At 57.5% G+C, this 24,986-nt stretch overlaps 1 protein-coding gene across 1 annotated transcript; it reads right to left on the bottom strand.

Annotated features, from left to right (window-relative positions):
* Positions 1-150: 150 nt before the first annotated feature.
* Positions 151-21,266, bottom strand: SLC6A7 (solute carrier family 6 member 7). The gene is made up of 14 exons (XM_019535224.1): positions 21,180-21,266; positions 14,336-14,519; positions 12,451-12,582; positions 11,122-11,356; positions 9,633-9,771; positions 9,029-9,163; positions 7,654-7,757; positions 6,976-7,100; positions 4,959-5,071; positions 4,736-4,867; positions 3,974-4,073; positions 3,647-3,747; positions 3,182-3,349; positions 151-837 (listed from the first exon to the last, which is right to left on the bottom strand). The coding sequence occupies exons 1-14, from the start codon at positions 21,210-21,212 to the stop codon at positions 631-633; spliced, it is 1,908 nt and encodes a 635-aa protein (XP_019390769.1). The 5' UTR covers positions 21,213-21,266; the 3' UTR covers positions 151-630.
* Positions 21,267-24,986: the final 3,720 nt, after the last annotated feature.

Raw genomic sequence — 24,986 nt, 5'->3', positions numbered from 1 at the left:
GCCCCCACCTGCCAGGACTCTGCTCTTAGCGTGTGTGAAAAGGGTGGGCATGCAGAGACCCCTCTTCATGGCCTGTCCTGGGGGGGAGAGAGCCAAAAGCCAGAGGCTGTGCCCCATCTCCAGCCGTGGTCAGTAGGGAGGGCTCCTAAACCCCCTTCCCCTGAGGTTCTGGATTCACCTCAAAGTGGGGCTCGAGCTGCCAGGAGAGAGGGCACAAGTGGCAGCTTTTGAAAGCAAGGGTTTCTTGCTGGGCCTCAACGAAGAAGGCCTTTCTGCAGACTGTTTGTTGGGCATCAGAGTTAGATGAGGGGCAGCAAAAAGGGGAAACCTCCCGAGGGGCCTTGTTCGCCACTCCCTCGCACCCAGCGCTGTCTGTGCAAAGGGAAGGGAGGGGTGGGGACCGGGCACTGGCACACGAACACACGGAGTCATGACACAGCTCGCCACACTAAACGAGAACCTCGACGACACTGGGAGTCTCCGCAGACGGCTCTGGAGAGGCCGGGGTGTCCCAGGGGCTGCTCCCGACCGCGCCGGGACAGGCCCGCAAGCCCAAGTGTGGCTGTGCAAGTTCATGGGGAGAGGACCCCCGTGCCCCGTTCTCCTTTCCCCGCAGGGCTCGCGACCTCCTCACATCATGGACTCCTCCTCCTCTATCTCCTTGTCCACCTCGATGGCCGTGTTCTCGTAGCTGGTGATGCCCCCGTACTTCCTCATGTGCACCATCAAGGGCTTGGGGGACTGGCTGCCCGCCAAGGTAGCCACGTACATCCCGGTCCTGTCCTCCTCCAGGGACGGGCCCCAGTCCATGGCCGGCCGGCTGGCCTGCTGGACTCTCTGCGGGTGCAACCAGGAGATGAAGGGCAGGGTGGCAGGAGCGGGCATCCTGATGGTAGGGGTGGTGGGTTTATCTGTGCCCTGGGTGGGGCAGCAGGAGATTCCCCAACAAAAGCAATGCATCAGGGCCCCTGGGGGTGTTCCTCAGGCCAGGCTGGTACCAGGGAGAGGAATGTCCCTGTTTTCGGCCATGCCCCAGGCACAGCCTCAGGTCCCCCTAAGGGCCTGATGCCCACTGACCCAGTGAGATCCTTGGAGGATCGGGGCCCTGAGGACAGGAGAGGAGCTGGGGGAAGGCCTTCCCCCAGCGCCGCAGCTTTCCAACCTTACGTTTGCATCTGTGCGATGAGCACAGCGGGTCTCCAGGCAAGGCACCCGGGGGAGGCAAACCACCTGTCAGGTCCAGGGGCTTATGGTGCCAGGTCTGGAAAAGCAGGATGGGGAGGAAGGAGAGCTGGATCCCAGCCCCAGCCTGGAGCGGGGTCCTTCCCTGCAGGGGTTCCTCGCGGGCTAACAGCCCCAGGCACGCTGTTCTGCCCCTTCGCGGGGTAAGCTCTTCCATGCATAATATACATGTGCCCTCCCTTCACTTCCTCACCCCCCACCCCCGCAGCAAGAGCCCCGCAGCCAGGCAAACTGCTCCAGTAGCTAATGAGAAGCCCCCCACCACCCAGCCTCCAGCAGAAACAGCTGCTTGCAGAAAGGGGGAGGAGCCTGCTCTGGCACAGAGGGCAGGGATTGGCTAAGCCACCCTTCCATCAAGAGTGAAGGGGCAGGGAGAAAGCCCTGTCTCAGTATAAAAGCCCTGCAGCTGCGGGAGGTGTTTTGGCTGCTCTGGGTCGGCGAGGGCTGGGGGGCTCTGCGCTCAGGCAGGATTCGTGCGGCGCGCTGCTGTGCTGTGCAATGCGTTCGGGCTGAGCTGGCGGTTCCTTAACTTAACCTAGCGCAGGGCGCAAGACTCACTGCCCCCCTCTGCCGAAGCGGGGGAGACATTTAGATCCAGAGGGCACCTGAGCCCTCTCTGCTGTGTGTGTTCACTCTGCCAGGGGACAAGGACCCTTGCTGAGGGGACCAGGGCACCCCCATAACCCTTCCTCTAGCCATCTCTGTGGCTTGGCAGCAGGGCTCTGCAAGCAAAGCCTTGGTGCCTGCCTGGGGCTAAGGGTCTGACAAGGGGTCACAAGCAAATGCAAATTTGGGGATCTAGGGGCAGACATGACACACAAACTGGTTTAAGTGATCAGAAACTGGTTTAACCCTGTAACAGAACAGAAGGTCAGCGCATGTAAACCAGTTTCAAAATGGCTGCAACTGGTTTTAAGATAAACCTGGTATCAGACTTAACTGATCTGGGTCAAACTGTTTTCTGCAATGTCTGTCCCAGCCCTAGGGGTTGTGTGTGCAGCCAGCAAGGGGGGGGACCATTTGGGGCATTTAAACAGATCCATTACTTCCAGCGCTCCCCTTTTGTTGTTCGCTGCCCTATGGCTCAGGGTGGGAACGGGGGCTCAGGACACGCTCTGCGAGGCTGGCTCTGGCACGTGCCAGCCAGATTTTGCCCAGCACCGATTCCCCGTGGGTGGGTTGCACCCAGACCTGCTGACTGTCCCGAGCACCACCAGGCACTTCCTTACAGCAGTGCAGACACACCTGTGCCACACACGCTAGGAGCCCCCGTGCAGCAGCGTGTCACCGCAGGGCAAGGCAGAGCCCCCAGGCAGAGGCTGCTTGCTCTGTGGATTATTATTAACCTGGTTCCACGTCTCAAATGAGGATGACAACCGCCCCCGGTCTGTGCAACCGGATCCCACTAGAGGGTGCCACACGCCCACGGGAGTCCGCTGTGCGGCATGACCTCACCGCTCCCTGTTTCAGTCAGTCTGCAAGGTGCCCCTCTGCCATGCCAAGGAAAGACCATGGGGGTGGAAGACCTGCCCTAGGAGACAGGCCACAGCGCAAAGCCAGAGCAAGGGCAGGCCGGAGTGATTCACAGAGAATTTGGGCTGGAGGGGATATCTGGTGCAACCCCTGCCCGAGGCAGGATCAGGCCTGTGCAAACCATCCCAGACAAATCCTTTGTCTAACCTCTCGGCTATTAGCAATGCCCTGTTCTCAGTCACCGGGAGAGCCTAGAGGGTCCCGCCAGCAAAACCCCACTGAGATATGGCTGAAAAGGCCCTAAATGACTGGGAAGGGCTTGTCTTGTATGCAGGAGTGGGACTTTCTGCAAAACAAGCCGTGGCATGGAACAGGTTGGGGGAGACGGGGGGAGCCCTGGGGTGAGAAGTGACCCCCACCCCCACCCCGGGGCACACACAGGTGCTGGCCCCTGCCTGTCACTCACCTCCCACAGCGTCCCCTCTTCTCGGAGCACCGCCAGCACCATCCCCGCGGGGATCATCAGGCAGGAGACGAGCCCCATGAGGATGCCCAGGACCTCGGCCCAGAAGGGGAAGCGGTAACTCCCATACTCCGAGGGCTGGTACTTGATGATGTTGTAGACTAGCAGGGCCTGCAGCACAGGGCAGGGGGGAGTCCAACAGATGAGTCCGTGCAAACCCTGCCGAGGGCTTCAGGCTCCCACCCAGACCCCGTTGGGACCCCCCACCCCAGGGCTTCCTTGGCTGGGATTGCCAGGGGTGACGTGGACCTGGTCAGACAGTGCTGAGTGGAGGTCCACAGCCAGGACACCGATACCAAGGTGCCGAGTAAAAGAGAGGAGGGCCTTGGAAAGGGATCTGGCCCAAAAGGCATTGACCCTTATCCCATGGAGCAGCTTGAACAACACCCACGGGGCCACCTCAGTTACCATCATGGTCACTGGGGACAGGAACATCCAGCAGGCTTGGAAGTAGCGCCCAGGTTTGAACCCCAGCATCATGTGGATATCCCGGCAGAACCGCTTCATTCCTGGAGAGGCAGAGGGGGGAAGCGTCAGAGATGAGCCCGCACGGCTGCTGCCGATAGCCTCCCTGGGCACGGGCCTCACCGCTCAGCCACGCTATGGCACAAGCCTTGCGCTAAGGGGCTGATCACCCCACCCTGGAGCCCCCTTGTTCCTCCACCCTGCTCCCGCAGCCCCATCTCTGCTGCCCCTCAGCTTTGTCCTCCACCCCGGCAATGCCCGTCTCCTCACCGTAGATGCGGGTCACCACCAGGCAGGTCGTGATCACCACCACCATGAGTCCAAACCCGGCACTGTAGTCATCCAGCAGCACCAGCCAGTACATCCCACCCTGGAGGAGGAGAAGGACAAGGCACCAGCCTTCCTGGAGGGGTGCTATGTCCCCAAAGCCAAGCCCCCTGCTTCACACACCCTCACTTTCCACCCCAAAGCCTCTCGTGCCCCTTCTCAGAGATGCAAAGAGTGCTAATGTCCAGGTCTCCATCCGGTTGTGCTGGTCTGCTGGCCAAACCCAGCCCAGAACTCAACCATATGCAATTTCTACAATGGTATTTAATAAAAGAAACTGGGGTTGAGGCCGGGATAAATCCTCCACTGGGAATGACCCAGCTCTGTCCAAGCCAGGCTTCTCCCAGCCTGCTGCCAGCTCTCATGGGGAGCTCTGCTCATCTTTCCCAGTACCCTCCCTTCTCTGGCTAGGGACAGAAGTTCCACATCAGCTGGTATAAGTGATCAGAAACTGGTCCAGATCTGTCACACGACAACAGTTCAGTGCACATAAACCACTTGCAAAATGGCTGAAACCAGTTTAACCTGGATAGAAGTAGTATCAGACTTAACTGATTTAGGTTAAATCAGTTTATTGAACTTCTGTCCCAGATCTCTGTGACTCGGTCCCCGCCACAGGTGACTGCAGATCTGGCCAACTTCCTCCTTGCAGCTCCTCCATGTTGGGAGCACCTGGAAACCCCAGGCGCGGTGGGCTGTGCTTACCTCTGTTGTGAGAATGAGCCCCATCAAGAACAGGACAATGCAGATGACGGCTGAGAAGAAGGCCTTTTTGGGTCGCAGGTAATAAGGAAACTCATCTGTCACCGCAGTAACGATGGTTTCCATGAAGGCAAACTGCATACAAGGTAGGGGAGAGGGCTCTGAGTGACGTGAGCCACGTGCTGGGGCGCGGGTCACGTCTCTGCCCAGCAGCCTGAGTCCTTACCTGGCTGTCCAGGCCCAGGGTCAGCAGCATGAAGAAGAAAAGGAAAGACCAGAACGGAGAGAGAGGAAGCATGGTCATGGCCTGGGGGTACACCACGAATGCCAAGCCGGGACCTAGGGGACACGTAGAGGATGGCACAGTGAATGGGGTCCCCCCTGCCAGGGGCACGGTTCTCTGCATTGATGCGGCTGGAAGGCAGGTCTGGGCAGCTGCCCTTTTCTCCCCCTGCCTTCAGCCACAACTGCAGAGCTGCCTGCTTCCACGCCTGGCCCCACACGTCTCCTCAGAGCGCAGCGTCCAGGCCCTGAGCTGCCTCTGGCTGTTCTCACTTCCTAGCCCCCTTTTTGCCCCAGTCGTATGGAAAATAGACCCCCTTGCAGCATGATCTTTAGGATGAGATTACAAATGGGATTGCTGACAGGTATAGCACGACATTTCGATCAAGCCATGCATAACCAACACAGAGCTCATGTAGTGGCATCACTGCTGGCTACTAGCTCCTACATACCACCAAGCAGCTATACCGGGGGGTCCTAACTGAGCAGCTGCATTTTTAGTGGGGTCCTTCTCAGCTCTCTACTTGCTAACAGTGGTCTCAGTAACTCCGGGGAACACGTTCATCCCTGCAAATGAAGTTTGCAGATGAGACACGGATTGGAGGAAGGGGAAATGATGACGGCTGACACAGAGCAGCCTGGATCGCTTTGCAACCAGGCTCAGGTACGCATTATGGCCAGATGCAATATCCGATGTCTGGGAGTGAAGACTGAGGGCTGTGCAGAAAGGATGGGGCTCTCTCCTAGGTTTGAGGTTCATGGTAGATAATCTACTTAATGCAAGAACTCAGTGCAATGGGAATCTTGAATGGGATGGGGAAGTCCTATGACCTCTGTGTGTTTAGCCCTGAAGTAACACATCCACTTCTGGCATGCACAGTGCCAGGAGGATGCTTATACACTGGAGAGGATGATGTGAACGATGTCAAAGCCATGGGAGAGACCGGGAGCTCCATCCACATAGCGTATGGAAGAGAAAGTGAAGAGCTGGCTTGGTCACAGTTTGCCAGTACCTATGTGAGGAGCAAGGCTTTAATAAGGGGTCCATCAGAGAAAGATCCATCCAGATCTGCAATGGCCGGAGGCTGGAGCCAATCTCTTGAGACTAGGAAAAGGCAGCATATTTATAAACCAGAGGGCATTTAAGCATCACAACCACAGACCTAGGGTTGCAACGGGTTCTCCCTCACTGGCCCCTGTTAACGCAAGGTTGGCTTCTGCTCTAAAATAGGCACCTGCATTGCAACAGGACGGAGCCCGGAGTGGCCTGCGTCGTGCGGAGGAAGGGGGTCAGAGCACACGAGCACAGCAGTCCCTTCTGACCTTTCCTTTGAATCCATTAATCCGGACCCCGCAGGCTGGCATTTGGGCTGCTGCTAGGACTCCCGGCAGGGATGCAGCGAAGCCGCCCCGCGGAGAAGAGCCAGAAGGCTGCAAGCAAAAGCGATGCCCCTGGGCAGGGGGCACAGACAGAGACGTGGCAGAGGAAGAGTCAGCCGGCAATGCTGAGCGAGGCCGCGGCTGGCGGTCCAGCGCCCCGTGTTCCCGGTGACTGCAACCGTGCCAGAGGCATGGAGACACCCTGTTACCTCCTTGCCCAGGCAGTGCCTGCCTCTCCTAGCTGCTGAGGTGGCCACTTCAGATCCCTAAATCCTCAGCTGGGGATTGAGAGGTCAGAGGCCAGGATCCATCAGGAGCTGCAGTGTGACCTTGACACATCCCCCTATTCTGCTGTGCCTCCCCGGTCTCCATTTGACAGGAAGACTGTGGCCTCACCCTTCGTCCAATGCTCAGCAGTCCTCCAGGGAAGCCCTTTATAACTCCCAGGATCCTTGTTAACATGTTCCACCTGACTGTGCTCCCCAACACGCAAATGCACATATGTGCACCTGCACGCTCGTGTATACACCTGCAGCCCCCACCAAGAAGAGAAGAAAGGCAGGACTATGCTTCGGTCTGACCTGCTTTTGCTACTTGGTTCACGGGAACGCCGAGTTCCTGCGACATGTAGCCCAGAACGGAGAAGATGGCGAACCCCGCCAAGATGCTGGTGATGGCATTGCCCAGGGTGACGATGAACGTGTCCCTGCAGGAGGGGAAAGCAGCCAAAGTGAGCATGTCCCCATCACACTGAGACCGCGCCGGTCCCAGCGACACGAGAGAAAGACTGCAGCTCATGGGGCCTGGGACCGAGGACAGGCTGCTGGTGCTGATCCACCTTGCGCAGGGGTCTTCTCCTTGGATGACTGGTGGACCTGGGAGAACACCCAGCTTGGGCCATCGGCCCGGTGCGGCTGTGAAACAACCTGTGCACTGGCCAAGCAGGCTTCCTGCTCCTCCGCGCGCTGCGGAAGGAGACTGGAGGGGTGGAAGAGGCACTCAATGGGTGGGTTGTGCAAGGGGAAGGACCCTCTTGCACGTCAGAGGACACAGGTCTCTCTCTTCCCAGTGATCCGTGGGTCTCGGGCACTGCTGCCCTCCAGCTTGACTCGAACTCCCATCCTCCCTCTATCTCCCTGACTCAGGCCCACCCAGGAGGCCCCATCCCTGTCACTTGATGCTCCATCCTATGTGGCTTCCCTTCTGGATAGGGCTTCCCCATGCTGGGTTTCCGCCCCCACCCTGGCCTGGAAACCCACCTGTAAATATTCTGGTGGAAGGTGTTGTAGGAGGCGAAGGTAAGCAGCCCCCCAAAGCCCACCCCGAGGGAGTAGAAGATCTGCAGAGCAGCTTCTATCCACACCTGCAGGGGGGAAACCAGAGAGAAGCAGAGCGCCTCAAGGCCGTTATGAGGCCAGGACAGGACTCCTCTGTCACACGCACCTCTCCGCTCGTCACCTCTGCCCCCAAAAGACCAACTCACACGGCTGTGCTCTCCCGGGGACACCCTGCTCCCGGCCGCCCGCAACGTGCGGCCTTGGTCTCCAGCCCTCCTTGGGTGGGGGACCGTCCCCACTCGGAGCAAGGTGTTTGGGCTTCAGCTCTTTGCAACGAAAGCACCTCTTGGACCTGGGAGCTCCCCAAAAGAGGAGACAATTCAACCTCACGGCAGCTGATTAGTGATTGCCTCCCTCGGGCTGCTCTGCCAACAGGCCATCACCGTAAAGGCAGGGCCTGTTTGACTTCGGTCCAGGAGCTCTTCCTCTGGAGCAGCTGGTGATGGGAAGGACCTGAATTTAGCCCCTTTTATTCATTCAGGCTTCAGCATCTGGCAAAGTGCAGGCCTGCCTGGCCTGCCCAAAAGCCACCGTCCCTTTGCGGCAGCACTGAGATCCTGACAGGCTAGAAATTATTTGCAGTTTGGGGGGTTTTGAGGGGTTTTTTTTCCCTCTATGTGTGTGCGTGGGTTGGGTTTTTTTTCCTTCTTTCAAAAGGAAATGATTTTACACCTCCTTCTGACAAGCAGGCAGCTGACAGGAGTGTTAATTGGAGCCAGCTATAACCAGCTTGACCTGCTGCGGCATCCAAGGTTTTTCTCCGTGCATTTTCAGTACCCTGCTGCCCAGACCTGCTTGGAGATGCAGCGGATAAAGCAAATCCCACCCTGGCCCTTGTCACTAAAACCCATTCCCTCCTATCATGATGCCGGTGACCCCCGTCCTTCATTTAAGGGAGTTGTCAGAGGCAGATAAGCATGTGTCTCCTCCCAACCCGAAAGTCAGTGAAAAGCTGCTCGGGAATTCAAATGTCTGGGGTGAGGAGGGGCTTTGGCTGAGCCCTGTGCACACGTGTGAGCGAGGAAGAGGACAAGAGGCAGAGAGAGGGCAAGGGAAGTTTCCGCGTGGCTTGAAGAGCACATGCTCATGGCCATGGGAAAAGCCCAGGGATGGAGGGCGTTGAGGTCAGGGAAGAGGCTTGGAGCTGTTGCAAGCTGTTTTGTGTCACACCATACTCGGTAAAATAGGGCTCATCGCTTTTATAAAGCCCATCACCGAGCCCTCCCTCCACCCAGCAAAAGCCTGAATTTCGGGCACCCCTTGGGGTGAGACAAGCACGCGGGAAAGGCCTCCTCACCTTGGAAGACAGCAGGTGGTCGAACTGGGGCGTGAGATAAAACCTGATCCCTTTCCAGGCCCCTTCCAGGGTCACGCCGCGGACGAGCAGCATGAGCAGGATGAGGTAAGGAAATGTGGCGGTGAAGTACACGACCTGCAAGAAGAGCACGCACGCCTCCGGGTGAGCTCGCGGCGGGAGCAGCTCGCCCCGAACAGGCGCTCGAACAGCACAGTCGTAGGCGGGCGAGACGTCTGTGTTGCCGTGCATCTCTGCTACGTGGTCCTGCGAGCTAGGCACGGTCGTGTTGCCTGGGTCATCGTGACAGATCTAGAGAGCAGCTAACGCCACGCGAAGAGCAGTGCCACGCAATCCAAGCGGGGGAAGCAGCGCCCCTGCGTTCTGGGAGGGGGATGCTAGCTCGGCAAACTACCCCTTCTCCAAACCGTGCCCACTTGTAGCCACTGGATCGAGCAGGTGAGCTAGTTAATTGACTGCTTCCAGCCTATCCACAGGCTCGCCCGTGGGTGGATCACAGAAATAGATGCCTTTACTTCCCCAAGTCCGGGCCTGCAAAGCCAGAGACGGGGGGGCTGAGAAAGAGGACTGCTGCTGCTCCGCTTACCTTGCCGGAGGACTTGACTCCCTTGAGGATACAGAGGTATACGATGACCCAAGACAGGAGGAGGCACAGGCACAGATTCCAGCGGATTCTCCCAGGATCCCCGATCCCAGAGCTCCCTTGGATATGAAGAACATAGCGGCTAGGGCAAAAGGAGAGCCGTCAATAAACAGGCCGTGCCCCCCCTCCAGCAGCATAGCAGAGACGAGCTCTCCTTTCCGAGGTCTCATCCTGAATTCAGCACCTAAATCTACCCTTGACCCTGACCAGGTGAAGGATACGGACAAACCTCTTGGCAAGAGCTGTCCTGCGTGGGACAAGGGTCTAAGCAAAGCCCAACGTTTGGGAGGCCTCCGGGGAACGCTCTGCTCCTACAGCAGTTAATGCGAACGATATAAAGGAGCTGTTTTGGAGAAGCTGTAGGTCCCGCTCCATCTAATCCATGTGAAATCAGCTCAAAACAAATCCATACCCAAGGGACTCGAACAGGCCCAGAGACCCCCGAACATCTCGATTTCTAGCTCTCCGGGGCTACCCCCTGCTAGACCGGGCATGTATCGCGGCATGAAAGCAATCTTCAAGGACCTGAAGGGTGGCTACAGAGGGGCTGGAGATGGGCTTTCCTCCATGACCATAGGGGACAGGACTAGGAGCAACCGTCTTAAGCTTCATTTAGATTGGAGACGAGGAGGGACTTTCTGCCTGGGCGTGAAGCAGGCTGCCTAGAGATACTATGAAATCTCAGTCTCTGGAAGTTTTCAAGAGCAGGTTGGACAGACGCTTGGCTGGGATGGTTGAGGTCAGGAACAGTCCTACCTTAAGCAAGGGCCTGGACTAGATGGCCTCATGAGGTCCCCTACTTTCCTATCGTCCTATGTATTTCTTCGAACGTGGCCACCCATGTGAATGGACCTGCCAGCTCGTCGGTACCTGGCAGCGCTGGGCGGGCACCCTGCTCGAATTCCCAACTTAGCCTCAAACACAGGAAGAGTGAGAAAATGATTGCCTCCGATATACACCGTGGGACGGCTGTTGATGACAACCCACAAACCACCGCCACCTGGTTTATGTAACCGGCAGCGAAACCTTACTCCGCACAAGAGTTCCCCTTGCAAGGCAGCCACCTGCTAAAACAGCCTGGCCTTTAGTGCGCTATTGCTGACTGTGATTCAGAGGCAAGTAGCCCACATGCAGCAACCCAGAGCTACATCCATGCAGATGCTGAGCTACAGCCCCTGGGCGCCTCTGCTGCTTGAGCGACAGGGCAGAGCACGCCCGCGTCCGTGACTGCCACGCTCGTACTGAACGCGGAGAGCGAGACAGGGTGCGAAGCTGGGGTTTTGCACATGCAACCGCTCCATCAGCGCAGACACGCAGCCCGCAGCGGTGTGCCCTCCCCGGGCAGTCGGTGAGCGTGGGTGCCCACCGGACCCGTCTCCAGGACTCTCCTGCCAGCGTCTTTGCGGGCTGTCAGCTCTGCTACCGTCCTTACCTCCAGTACTCCTCGCTAGGGCTGACCGTGTTAGTGATGTTGAGGGGGAGAGCCGCGTTCCCCGCCTTGATGACATGGTGGTCCAGGCAGAGGTCGGTGTTCCACCAGTTGCCGCAGTGCTGCCAGGGCAGGTTGTTCGTCAGGGACGCGAAGAGGTAGAAGAGAACATAAGCAATGATCATGTTATAGTAAATGGCCACCAGAGAGACAATCAGGATCGTGCCCATCCCGACACCTAAGGGAGGCGAGATGCAAATACAGCTCAGTGCAACCGCAGAGACACGACGTCCTGGTATCTCTCTGATCTACTGCAGCGCCTCCCGAGCCTAGCCAGCGCTGGGGAGCGAGTCTGAAATCAGCCCTAGCCCCCTGCCATGCCCAGGGCGTCGTGAGACACTACGCAGGCTGAGACACTGAATAAAGCAGACTGGATAAAGGAGATCCAACATCATGGAGGGGGGGTGTTGCCTAAGCACGTGCAAGGCCAAAGTCTTCTAAGAGACTTTCGTTAGACCAACTAGATGTTTGCAACAAAGCTGTCTTTAATTGCAAGCATGCGGGCACAAACACCCTGTGAAATATGAGCTTGCATTTCTACCCAGGAGAACTTCGACAAGCTTTTCTCCTATGCCCAAAGAAGGGTGTTTGTGGCCAAAAGTTCGCAATTAAAGAATTTTTTTTTTAAAATGTAGGTGGTCTAATAAAAGATATCATCTGTACCATGAGTTCTGACTTCTTTTTGCCTCTAGACCATTCTGGCTACAACCTGGATGTCTAGTAGGCTTTGTGCTTTGTCAGCTTTTCCTGGTTCGTGTGTACACCTACGGGCACTGCTCCAGAGACACCCCAGCCTGGTCTTTTAGGGACGGTTTTGGATGTCACGTACACAGCAGTGGCCAGTGACTCATCTCACATGTTTTAGATTCTTTTAATTGGGGTGAAACTCTTGAGCTGGGCCCAAAGCCAACTCCTTGGAAGCCTTATTAGAATTGGTAATCGTTATATATTTGTTGGCTGATCCTCCTAATTTGCTGCTTTAGTTCCAGTCTGATATGGAGACCAGCTTGTCAGTCTGATTTGCATTTGATAATTGCGTTGCTTTTTAATTCTTAGTTGTGATTTTTCTTAACGGTTTGAATACGGCTTCGGGAAGATGGTACTGATTCTCGCTGCTTCAAGAGAGAGTCCAGGCCTTGTGGCTGGATCCCGGCAGGTCAGCTTAAACCCTCCAATCATCTCCCGCTATTTCGACTGCTGATCCCAATACGTGCCTGAAGGAGGGCAGGATGGAGATGCTATTGAATCTCACTGTCCAAGAGGGTCACGCACCTTTAAAGAGCGGGCTTATCTTCCAGACAGCAAGGGGCCCCAGGCTGGAGAACTGGCCGAGGGAGAGCTCCATAAAGAAGATGGGGATCCCACATATTGCCAACATGATGAAGTAGGGAACCAGGAAAGCCCCTGCAGGAGACAAGGAAGGGCGGGGAGGATGGGAATGGGCAGGGAACAGAAGGGCACGTCGCATCCAGGGACCTCCACATGCCCTTAGCCAAAGCCTGGGAGGGTGCAACCCAAATATCTTCCCTTGGAAGGGGTAGGTATGGTCTTGGGGCTGTAGATGTGGGAAGCACGCCCCTACCGCTGCAGCCCAGCCCCCTCTGCGATGAACTGCAGGTCCATCAAATCTACACGTCTGTCCCTAGGTCAAGGACTTCGCATCTGGCTCAGGCTGGGGAGATCTCTGGAGGATGTCGCTGACCTCCTGCTACAATGTGCTCAGGACCCCAGAGCTAGTATCCCTACACTGAAAATCCCACGAGCTTTATAGTGAACATCCAGAACTGAATTTCACCTTTCTTCTGAAAAGAGGCCACCTCCCACAACCCTTCAGTCCTTTATCAAGCCAGGAAGCATCAAAATCGCTCCCCAAGCTTGGTGGGAATATCCGGGCCCAGCTCGGACCCTCCTCAGCCTGTGAGATCCTGATGGGCAACTAATGCGGCCAGGATGGTTTATTATTTACATATTTCCATGCAGGTTCCCCCCACCCCAACCTTGACTTCTCCGCAGACAGATTGTGAAATTCTCCCGTTGATTTACGGTCCCAAACCATCAGCAAATGACTGGAAAGCGTCCTCGGTCTGCCCGCCTGCAGGCTGTTTGCAAATAGCCCATCTTGAAGAAAGAGGAGGTTGCGCGGTGCCCTCACGTGGCAGCGTCCCTGTTTCAAAGGCGGATGACTTATGCGACCAGCCGAAAGCATGACTTTCTGGCTGCATATTCAAGAGCTGCATTGGCAACCGGCGTTCTGCACCAGTGCCAGTTCATTACTCAGTTGTGAAGCCTGTGTAATGCTTAACGCCTCCCTGGCACGCACGTCGGTGAAGCCTGCTCATCAGGGACTGCCTGGGGACTATTAGATGTCCTCAGGTCGCGGTAGAGTCCGCTGTTACGGGACTGCCTGGGGATGGACTGTATCAATGGCACAACCACTGTACAAATGAGTGTCTTTATAAGTGGCCTGAATGCCCGTGGGAAATGGATTGCCAGTGCCCGCAATACGGGGGAGATGAGCTCCCAGGTGGGGTATGATTGGGGGCTGCAAAAGTCCACTAGAGCCCGGCTCGTGTTCCCTTTTCAATCCCTGGAATAGCCTCAGGGTGACACAGTCCAGCACAGAGCTGGGATCCCCAAACATGCACTGTCCATCCTTCCAGGACTTCACCAGAGGAGCCTGGACCTTCACGCAACGGGCACCAACCCTCCCCTGAACCATCCTGAGACAAACCCCCAGCGCTTCCCAGTGCCCTGCCTGCATCACGGTCCTTCCATCACGAACATCACTGGGAAACCAGAGCTTCCCCACACACTTCCTGAGCCTACCTCCATACTAGGCTGAATGTCAGGGGGCAGGAAGCATGGGTTTGGGGGCGCTACTTTCCAGCTCCCAACCATCCTTGTCTCTTAAGCCCCCACATTTTCTCTTCCCAGCCAGTCTGAGCAGGACTAGACAGACGAGGCGACTTCCTCCCACAGAGGCATCTGCACCCGCCAGCATTATTATTCTATAATGTCCTTAATAAAAGATTTGGCCACAGTGGCTGGTTGGAGACGCAATGGCAGGGAGGAGAGAAAGGGGCTTTATTCCCACACGCAGCCCACGGGGCCAGCTCATCAGAGGATGGGAGCGCCGGTGCAGACCCTAACCCTGTACCTCCGCCGTTGGTGTACGCCCTGTACGGGAACCTCCAGACGTTGCCCAAGCCCACGCAGTATCCGATGCAGGAGAGCAGGAAATCCAGCTTCCCGGTCCAGTTCCCTCGGTCTGCAGGGTACTCGGAGTCCAGGTCGCCATCGCCTTGCTCGCTGGGGCTTAGCAACAGGTCTGGCGTTACAGGCTGAGATGAGCAGAGAGAGAAGAAGGACCAAAGGGAGACAAGGGAGGAAGGAGAGGAAGAAGGTGCATGCAGGAGCGAGGGGGTGGGAGGAGGATGGGGACAGGGAAGAATGGCAACAGGTTCGGTGTGGAGGTGGGGAAGAGAAGGAGGTAGGAAAAGTGGGTGGGAATCCAGGCTGTCCAGGCAGAGATGCTGGCAGCTGCCAGGGACAGTCCAGCCTTGGTGACCCGTTGCCTCTACAGGGCAGCGTCACGGGGCCACCAAGCCGTGCGGCCCCGATCCTCTCTGGAAGCCCAGACCCCCCCAGCATGAGCACTCCCCAGCCTGCTTTCCCCACCAGAAAGTTCACAGGCTCAGCTATGAAGGCCAGCAGGGACTAGCATGGAAGGACCTTGCATAAAGAAAGCTGGAGAAGCTGGGAGGAGAGAATATAGAGCCACGTCTGGCGGCTCATCGAGTGCGACGTCCCCACTGAGCCAGAGGGAAGGGCTCCAGGTTACTGCCCCTTGGCCACACTGGGGGTTGAAATGATTTCCCCAGATGCCCCAACCATGCAAGGTCCCTGCAAAGCTCTGGGCATCTGTCCCGTCATGCAGCTGCAGACTGGCAGGGGATTAACCCGTCTCTCCCCCGGCAAGCCTTGAGCACAGGATGATCTGGACAAGCCCCCCCACGGCACAGCCCCTGACCTGTGGAAACGTGCCGGGACACATGCCCCCCCTCCCTGCAGCCCAGATCTCCTTCGCCCGACTCAGCTGGAGCCATCAGGGGGACGGTTGCAGCTGGCCACGGGAGTCGCGGGCGCTCGCCCATTTGCCCACGAGGCCACCCCTATGACAGCGTGCCCCAGCAAGGTGTCTCCACTCCTGGGGGTCTTCACATACAAGCTGCCCCCCCCCGTGAATGCTGGAGCAAAGAGGCATGCCCCTGGGAAATGCTCAGGGTGCACAAGGTCTCTGGGTGGGGCCAGAGGATTCCCGTTTGGCCCTGAAGCTGGCTGCAAAGATCAGCCCTGCCTGTGCCCCTGGCCTGGATCTCAATACCAGCTCGCCCCACAGGCCACGGCATCGTGCTGTCCCCGCACCCCCGCCCCCACCGCTCACCCTGGCTCCGCGGCTGCCGTCCTGCCCTTTCCTCCAGCGCAGCAGGCCGCGTTGCAGCGGTGAAGTTCCTGCTGCTTTGTTGCCATGGAGACAAGGAGTTATTCAGATGGCGAAAGTATGTGCGAGGTAGCCAAGCCGATTGTGAAATGCACGGCTGCTTGTGATGTGCGAATCCTAGAACCAGCGCGTCATGGAAAATGAGGGTGGGAAGGGGTCCGGCGGTCACATCTGCTACAAGCCGGACCAGCCCCAGTTAGATCATCCTAGCTAAGACTTAAAAACCTCCAAGGATGGAGAGTTCACCACCTCTCTGGCCACACACCTGCATTTCTGCATGGTCATCCCTGGGTGCATGCACAGGTGTGTTCAACACGCCCTGCACACATATATGCACATACACATGTGGCATGGATATGTTTACAAACACACGCACAGCACGCAATGGCACACGTAAGTATACAGTGCCTGTAGGTCCATGCACTTAACAAACCCATAGGCACAAAGTTCCTCCTGGAAAGCCTAGACAGAATATAAGCCGAATAAAAAAGAAGCGGTGCGCGGCCGTATAGATAGGATGCCTCAAAGAGCCGCACAGTGGGCTCCAACTTGAAAATGCTAGACAGAATAAAAGCCAAGCATTCACTTTTGAAGTCGACATTAAAAATCCTGCCCCCCCCCCCGGATGCCTCTGAGAATACGAGGGCTGCATGAAAAATGCTAGAAATTCAGGCCGAGGAAATCATGAGTTCAGATAATACACCAGGGAGTGACTGAAACATTGCACCGGTGAAAACCCATCTGAAGCTGTTTAATTTAGCCTTCCAATCTGGGCACTTCCCTGAGACACTGCCACGCAGACTGATACCCAGCAACCTAGAGAAGTGCTTGTGTTTCCAGTTGCACCAACAAATTATTCCTTAACGTCCTTCAAAGCAGATCCGATCGCTAAACAACCTTTGTCCGCGAGGGGCAAGCTGGAACGGCCAATGGCAAGCAAACCACTGGCCACATCTTTGCTGTCCAGAGGACACGTTCAGCAGTGTAAAGACAACCACTGAGGCAAGGGATCAGTCTGCTGGGCTGATTTTGAAGCAGTTTGGGACAACGACCTCATTACTTCCACGTTTCCAACCACCAACCTCACATTAATAATAAGCGCTTGAGCACCACGAGGGGAGGAAAGGGCATGAGACAAGAGCTAAGCTCAGCCCAGCCTCTTCCAACACGACCAATTTTGCAACAGCACTTCTCAGGCTCAAGTCTCCCACTAAAAACTCAGCAGCACGTGTGTGATGTGCCTCCCATTCGGCCAGCGTGGCGAGGACTGCTCCGAGGACCTCCAGATTTAACAGCTGGAGCTGTGCTGTTAATTGAAATAGCCAAACCTGAAGAGGTAAAACCTGTAACATCCTCTCTGGGCTGGGCTCAGAGAGAGACACGCGTTCACAGAGGGCGGCGGTGGTCCATGGTGGGTCTTGAAGGGCAATGTTGGCCTGAGCCTTTGTGTTGCCCATCAAGAATCCAAGCGTGTCCCCTCTGGTATCACCCTTGGGGCACTGAATGAAATCCCGGGGGATTTACAGGTGAATCGGTTCATTGTTTTGAGTTAAAATTTAATTTTAACATTTAGTTGCTCAAGAAGCTGGGCGCCCGGGGTCAGACGTGGTATTAACAACAGAACAATGCAGGCTCTTTAGCTGACTACGTTTGGGCTACGTTTGGGTTTTTTCCTTGACTTCCTAACTGGATGTTTCTTCGGCGACAGCTGAAAAATACTGTTTCTTTAGACTCTCCAGAGAGAGCTGTGTGAAGACCTGGTGTCTCGCAGAAAAGCTGTCAGCTCCTGCTGTGAGCGCTGGGGACGAGGATGAAAGCACCCTTCACGAAGATGGCCTCTCCAAAACAGCCCTCACTTTCCCTTTCTCCCAGGAGAAGAGAAGGCAAGAGGTCCTCCAGGGAACGGTGGATCCTGACATCTAAGCAGGGAGGTTGCCTCAGGTTAGCAATCACTTGCTCCAACAAGTGATTTAAGTTTTAAACCAGTGCAGTGACTTTTCCCTTACAGACCGGTTGCATGCAGAGATGACTGTACCCCGTTGCAATGTGCTCGGCCCTGGCAGACTCTCCCTAAATCCACAAACCAAATGTGAAAACCAAGTGTCGCTGGAAACCAAAGAGCAGCTACAGACCCCGAGTGAGGGAAGGGAGACCGAAACAAAGATGAATGGACTGTTGCAGGGTCCAAGACACCAGGGAGTGGGAGAGTAGATAACCCCTCAAGTAAGTGCACACGATAAAAGACTTCAGCAGAAAGCAGTAAGAAACAACTATGACTAAGCCAAGGACAGAGATAGCAGAGCCAGCACCGGTGTATAACCTGCCTTTGGGTCAGGGCTGGCAAATGGACCTAAGGATGCCCCCATAACACTGTGAAACTGCATCCCAGGTGCAACAGAAGCTGATGGTTGTCCGGCCAACCTTGTGTTGGGACCCTTTCTTGAAGCTTGGCCAAAGTCAACTAAATGGCCAGTGGGGCTAGTTTCTGTGACCAACAGCACACTGGGGAATGATGGGGCTAGGTCAAGGCCAGCCCGAATGAGCAGGTGCCCACTGAAAGCTGGGACCTATTGTCAGGCGCAAGGACCTGTAGACTTCACACTCACTTTTGCTTTGTGTGGAGGGCTGTGCAGAGACCCCCTCTCCTCGAGCCTCGTGCCATCTACACTCAGACTCGCACGGAAGTGAGAACATAGTACGCAGCATTTGGGTTTGCACGGACAAGGATTTAGTGAAGTACAAGCCACATGGCTTTGATAACTTGGGCCAGTCTCTAGCTAAAAACCACTATGCACTTTTCTGGAAACGCATGGAGGGAAAAGTAGGAGTAAAATCCATCTTGCACGAGGCACATCTTGTTGTCGGTTGAAATCAGACTTTCCACCTCCCCGAAACACGTCTGGGGAACAGATCTGAACTTCCCAACTCGCAGCTGGAAACTGGAGCAAAATCAGAGGAAAGGGGTGGCGAGCTTTGAGAGACACGAAGGCAGGGAAGGCAACGCCAAACAAAATCTTCCATCAGTTGTACCGGGCTTCTTGGAGGAAAGTTGATGTCAGACACTAAAGATACCAACTCAACAGCTCTAGATGATCTGAACACACGGGGCCGCGGAAAATTATAGGGGCCCAGTCCTGAGCTCCTGCTACAATGAGCCCAGGGAGAGTTTTGCCAGGGAGAGGAAGGCAGGCAATGCTTAAAACATTTTGGAGCAACATGGCATCAACAGTTGGAGGAAATAACTTTGGAGATTTCTGCTTGTGTTTGCATTTGGCATTTCAGGAGCTAAGCAAGTCCCAGAGTCAATGCCAGGAGGGATCTCGAACAGCCGTTGAGGATCTTTGGAAGGCTTTGGAAGAGCAAAGGATAGCTTTGCGTGGATCCTGCAGCCGCAAAATCATCTGAAGAAGTCCTTGGTAGGAAGGAGGGTGAGATGAAGGAGAGCGGCGTGAGAGGAAGCACGGGAAAGCCTCACGCTGAGCAGCGCTATGAGAGGGGTGCATTGGGTGGGGACCTTCGCACTGGGCTCAGACACCAGGCAGAGGCCGTTCTGTTTGGCTCTGCGCACAGATGTGAGCAGCTGGAAGCTGGCTCAGCTACAGCCTGCAGCAGCAGCAGCTGAAAACCAGGACTAGGACCCTGTAGTGAGCGACCAGGACCGAGCACGCTACAGCTCAGAGCGCCCCCAAAGCCACATAGGGCTGTCTAAGGCAGCTGGGGGGTGACACCAGGAAGCTCCATATACTTAGGGAACTTTGCAACAGCTCCCAGCCCACAATGCGCTCCATGGCTGCAAGCACCGGCCCTGAACACAGTGCACTTAACATAAAGATCCAAGCTGTTGCGGTCCAAATGATTGCTGCACAGAGGATGGGGGGAGGGGATTTGGAAACCAAAGGTGGTAGTGTGTGCCTTTCATTGTGGGATGGGAGAGGAGGGCTGTCATCTTCAGGTGACCCAGGTGTCATTTTTGATGGGAGCAAATCAGTGACGTTTTAACCTCATCAGCGAGCAGCCTACAAGCCTTCTAGGTGAGCCAGGAAGCGACGCTCTGGGGAAGGAGACAGCATCTGCTCCAAGGGCTCATGCAAAGGCTTTGGAAGAAGAGGGAGGACTTGTTGATGGCAGGCTTTTAATAAGTCCCCAAATCGCTTGCAAAATAAAATAGGTGGTGGGAGGAGGGGAAGAGGGGAGAGCTGTGTGCAGAGGGAAACCAGAGCTGGGCATGGAAGACAGCCGCCCACTTGGGTCCTGCCAACCAGTCCTGTTGTTCCACGCCGTGTCCCGCACGTTTCTCACGACAGCTGAAACACCTCCGTGCTTCATCTCATCCCTCCAAATGCTCAGTTAAAACCAGAGATGTGTTAGAGACTGCTCCGGATTTACCTGCCTGGCAGAAGGAGCATCCAAAGCACTGAGCTGGGTGTGTAGCAGACAGCAGGCCAGGGTAGAGAGAGCCTGGGAAATAAAAGCCTGGAAGCAGAAGCTTAAAATCACGTTCCCAGGCTAGCGGTGGGGGGGCTCCGAAAAGGCCTGTCTGCCCTCAGGACACATTGCCCACTGGCTGGCAGCCTCCATGGGGCCCCTCTGATGATCCCAGAGGAAAGGGAGGATAGCTGGAGGCCTGGAAGGTCTCTAATGCAAGGGACGGTAGGATGGTCCAGAAAGGCTGCAAAATTAGCAGAGATGTGATGCGGCGAGGTCCACCTTGCTGCTTTTAAACTGACTCGTTAAAGGGACGAGCGGTGTGCTCCGTGTGCGCCACAGGTCCGAGCTGTACAAAGAGCCCAGCCGGCAGCCAAAACCTCCCCGCGTAACCCACGGGCCTTGCCCAAAGCCCCCCACTCTCCAGAAACCAAGCAACTTGCCCTGAAACATAGTGGGGACTTGAGGGACAGAGAGAGGGGGCTGTCACCCGGGAACGGTGAGGTCTCGGGGGGGACCCCCGTTCCCGAGAGCCTGCCCCGAGGATGGCGAGGGAAGGCTCAGTGGGGCTAGGGCTGGGGAGGGGAGGCAGGAGGGGGAAGGGTGGCAAGGCAGAGGGCCTAGCTTCCTGCCCACCGCAAGGTCTGCAGCTCCACTTGGCTGGCTCCGGCCCTCGGCCGCCCGCCAGCGCACCGGGGCACCCGCGCCCCCGAGCCGCCCAGCACGAGTCGGACAGCTGCCCCTCGGGGAAGCGTTGGGCGGCACAGCCAGCGGGCGAGGGCGAGGGCGAGGGCGAGCACGGGCCCGGCCGATTAGCCGTGCGGGGATGTTTACCCGCCTCGCTAACTAAAGCAAGCCAGAAGGACACCCACCCCACCACCCGCCCTCTTCATCGACTGCTGATCCAGCCTCTTCGCCCCGCTCAGCGCTTCGCCCGGCCACGAGCGCCCGGGGTGACCCCCGCCCCCCCGGGGGGCGCGGGCAGGGCCCCTCCGCCTGTGGGAAGGCATCGGCGGGCCGGGCGGCCCCTCGCAGCCCCCTCCTGGCGCGCCAGCCACACGCTGCGGCCCCTTACCTTGCGGAGACGATGCTCCTGGACCGGCTTCATCCCGAAATCCTGTCGCTACGAGCTGCCGCGCGCTGACACTTTGCTGGCTGCCGGCGCCGTCTCTGGGGCGGCGGGGAGGGAGGAAGGGAGCACCCCGGGAGCAGAGGAGGAAGGACGCGCCCCCTCCACCCCCTGTCGCGTGGCTCGCTCCTCGCCTGGGTGCCCCGGCAGGCAGCGGCGATGCTAAGCCCGTGCCGAGCGAGGCCGGAGGAGAGGAGGCGCTGGGGAGGGGGCCGTGGCAGCCGGCAGCAGGGCTGGCTCTGGGCTGGGAGCTGCCGCGGCTCGAGCAGGCAGCGGGAGGGCGACGGCGGGGTCAGTGCCGCCCGCCCTGCTGCGGGGCAGCCACGGGCTCAGCCGGCTCCGGCGAGCTCCGGCGTGGGGGGGGGGGCCCGGGGCCTGAATAACAGCTGCAGCTCGGGGTGACATGGGTGAGCAGAGCCAGGCAGGACACTTGCAGGTCGTGTCTGGGCAGGTGGCGAGGCCCTGGGTCATTCCCCAGCCTCTCCTGCCAGTAGGGTCCCCCGGGACCTGCTTGCTCTTTCGGCCGGCCTGCACCCAGCCCTGGAGAAGACCCCTGCACCTCTCCACGCGCCCCGCAAGGAGCAGGGTCCGAGCGGGGGGAAGCCCAGCTCTGCAGAGGAGACACGTGAGCGCCCAACACGCAGGAGAGCCTTGGCCCCCCAGGGAAGGACTGGGACAAAGCCAGCCCAGACTGCCCAGCAGACCCCTTGCACGGACCCTGCCGGGCTTCTCCGTGCCCAGGGACAATGCTGCTGGGTGCGTCGCGGGCTCCAGAGACGGGGAGCAGGAAGCCACACAGGCTCTCAGATGGCCCTCCCCTTCCTGGAGTCCCAGCAATGCCTCCTGGCACCAGCACAGCCCTTGGCCCGTGCCTGGCATCCCTGCTTCCCCTGCTGATGGATCCCATGCGGAGATCTTGTGGGATCCCGGAGAGCGGGAGGCACGGCTGGGGAGGAGGGGAGGATCCGCCAGGCCCCTGTTGCAGGGGAAGAGGGTCCTTCCTCTCCTCCCTGTCCCTGAGCGTGCCGCCGGCTCCTTGTGGGGCACAACCCAGGCAGGATGGGCTGGCGAGGAGATCCCTGCAACCAAACGGTTGGATCGAGGGACGCTGCAAACAGCCAGGACCCCCGAGCTCCCATTCACGGTCTGATAAGGAGCCTGGTGGCAGGGCTGAGCCCCTGGGACCGTGCCAAGGCAGGGCTGAGTCTGCCACGCATCAGTGCGCAGCAGCCTTGTCTGCAGCCCGCAGCATCTGTTTTGGGGCAACGCTCCCGGCATGCACCGAGGCTCGGGGTGGGAAGCACCCGCGAGGGTGAGACGGTCCCTGGTGAAGAAGTCCCTGGAGCAAGGAAGTGTGTTTGGAGGGGCTGGCCCAGGGGATGCCCATCGCTCTGGCCTCGCTGGCACGGTGCTCGGAGGCCAGGCTCTGCATGCAGCTGCAAGGGCAGGACCGCGCACCAGGCCCGGTGAGCCTGCAAGACCCCAGGGCAGTCTGCCGCCCAGCCCATTCGCTGCCCCCAAACAACGAGAGCAGAGCAGCCCAGCGGGTCAGATGCACCGTGCGCAGCACCCGCAAGGCAGCTCTGGGCTGCCATCTGCTCCGACCCCTCCAGAGGCTCCGTCTTCCCCCGCAGGGACTCCGCTCCAAGGCCTGGTCCTAGCAAGCGCTGGCAACCTGGCACGTGCCTGCAGCGAAATCCCAGCCAGCTGCGGCTCGGCGGCCAGGCCAGGGCCACGCGGCCCTGGCCTGGACCTCGGCTCTGTTTGCAGGGCATGTGAAGCCAGTGGCTTGTGCTCAGGGGATGTCGGCCCCGCAGCCCTTCCCAGCTTCTGGGTCAACGCCCTGCTCTGGACACTTTCCCTCTGGGCAGCTCCTCGTGTTGTCCAGGCCCTTCTTCCCCCGGGGTGAAGTGGAGGGGGCATCTCAGCTGCATGAGTGTTAAGGCCTGTCTGCGTTATGGGGCTGCTGCCCCTATAGCTTTGCCGATCTGGCTACGTGGTGGAGGGCAGCTGCTGGCCTGGATAAATCCTTTCCCTAACTGAGAAGTCACAGTGGCAGAAGGGCTCCTGGCTGCCAAGGGTCCATGGCTGTAGGACCCCGCTGAATGTCCCCACCCTCACTTGCATGGAAAAAAAAAAAAAAAAAAAGAACATCTGGGGACAGCAACAAGGCCAGAGGTGACAGGGATGCACAGGGCACGCGTGTCCTGCCCGTTGCTCGCAGTTGCGGGCCGAGATCCTCGGTGAAGGTCAGCGTGGCTGTTCCCCGCACCTGCTCAGCCAAGTGGCTTGTCACCTGTCCCCACGAGGGCACTGTCTCTGCCACCCGTTGCCATCACAGCCCCACCCTTGCTATTCAGTGCCCTGATGCTTTGTTTGCATTTCAGGGACAAGCACGCAAGAGGGAAGAAGCTGCCATGTGGTTATGAAAACTACCCTCGCGCAAGGTCGCCGGAGCACGTACCTCACTGCAAACAAAGCCACATCAGCTGTCCGGACATCAAGCTACAGTCTTGTACTCGACACGGGGAAATTTTCCTGGCAGGACTACACCTAGGCAATTAAATAGCTATGGTTGCACTGATATAAATCCCCATGTGGACTCTGGTTTGGAAACAAGAATGCCTTTTAGCTTACATTGTCTTGAAAGCAGTATCATTATGCAGGAAAAGACTCAAGTGTGTGAGGATAAAAGAGCCCACTCAGGAGTTATGTCCACATTACCTGCAGAGAGAAAATACTACCTGAATTGTTCTGCCAAGAAATTGCCCTGGGAGACCAGCCCCAGCTCCCAGGAGATGCAACTCCATCAGCAGAGGTCTGGCATAGCACCGTCGCCCCTACGGCAGGAGCTGGAGCAGTTCAAAAGCGTGGATGCATTATCTTGCATCCATGTTCAAAGGCCAGTAGAGGTGGACTTGATACATTCAGTCTGAGATGAGAGGGGGGAAATGATCATAATGGCCAAGGAAAACCAAAGCAAAGCCTGCGTGAGAGAGAGCACGGTGCGTGCGGCTCTCCTCTACCAGGCGACTGCAACTCCTCCAAGAGCGCTGCACGCAAAGCCGGAGAGGACGGAGGAAGCAATGCATCTAAATCCGTCACCCGTCCTTGTCAGAGCTGCAAAGGAGAGTTTCAGCCTCCTCTGCAACCCCACTAAAGAGCCAACGTGGGAGTTGGAGCCACCCTTAGAGAAGGCACAAGGTCAAATTGTCTGCCCCAAAGAGCTGAAAACCTAGCAGGAGCATCCAGAGCCCCTGGGTGTCTGTCCCAGCTGTCCCAGCAGCTGGAGGGGAGCCTCCTGTTCGAAGACGTGGGTCTCTGCTCTGCAAGGAGCCGATCCGACACAGGTTCTGTTGTGCGGACGGCTGTGGTCGGGGCTCCTTGTCGGCTTGGGGATGCCTTGGCTAAAGCCAGGCCCCTGGCAGCAGTGAGGTGTTGAGATCGAGGAGACACTGAGAAGAGCACAGAGGAGCTCCTGTTGCTCCGAAGCCTGCAATGTGGAAATACATGTAGGCATGGGCACGTGCATTCACACACCTGCACGCGTGTGTGCATACGTGTGCACTCGGGCGTAGGGGAGCCGCGCTACTCCAAGCCAACCCAGAGCTCCATCTGCGTCCAGCAGCACACGGAGCTGGGAGCCCCTGCCCCTGCCACCGCTCCCACCATCGCTGTGACCAGCGCGTGGCACCTGGACGGGGGACAGCCTTGGGCAGGAGAGCTCAGCTCCAGGCTGTAAATCAAATTGCT

This window comes from Crocodylus porosus, unplaced genomic scaffold (genome assembly GCF_001723895.1).
Source record: "Crocodylus porosus isolate Cpor-Errol unplaced genomic scaffold, CroPor_comp1, whole genome shotgun sequence".
In the NCBI taxonomy this organism is placed as follows: Eukaryota; Metazoa; Chordata; order Crocodylia; family Crocodylidae; genus Crocodylus; species Crocodylus porosus.
This window is presented reverse-complemented; position numbering and strand designations above follow the sequence as displayed.

What these genes read in the sequence shown, in the direction of transcription:
- SLC6A7 (XM_019535224.1), bottom strand. Translation starts at nt 21,212, where the DNA reads ATGAAGCCGGTCCAGGAGCATCGTCTCCGCAAG. An exon ending in GAGTCAAGTCCTCCGGCAAG is followed by an intron (nt 9,164 to 9,632) that starts GTAAGCGGAGCA and finishes CTCTTCTTGCAG; the next exon opens with GTCGTGTACTTCACCGCCAC. An exon ending in CCCTGGGCCTGGACAGCCAG is followed by an intron (nt 4,868 to 4,958) that starts GTAAGGACTCAG and finishes CCTTGTATGCAG; the next exon opens with TTTGCCTTCATGGAAACCAT.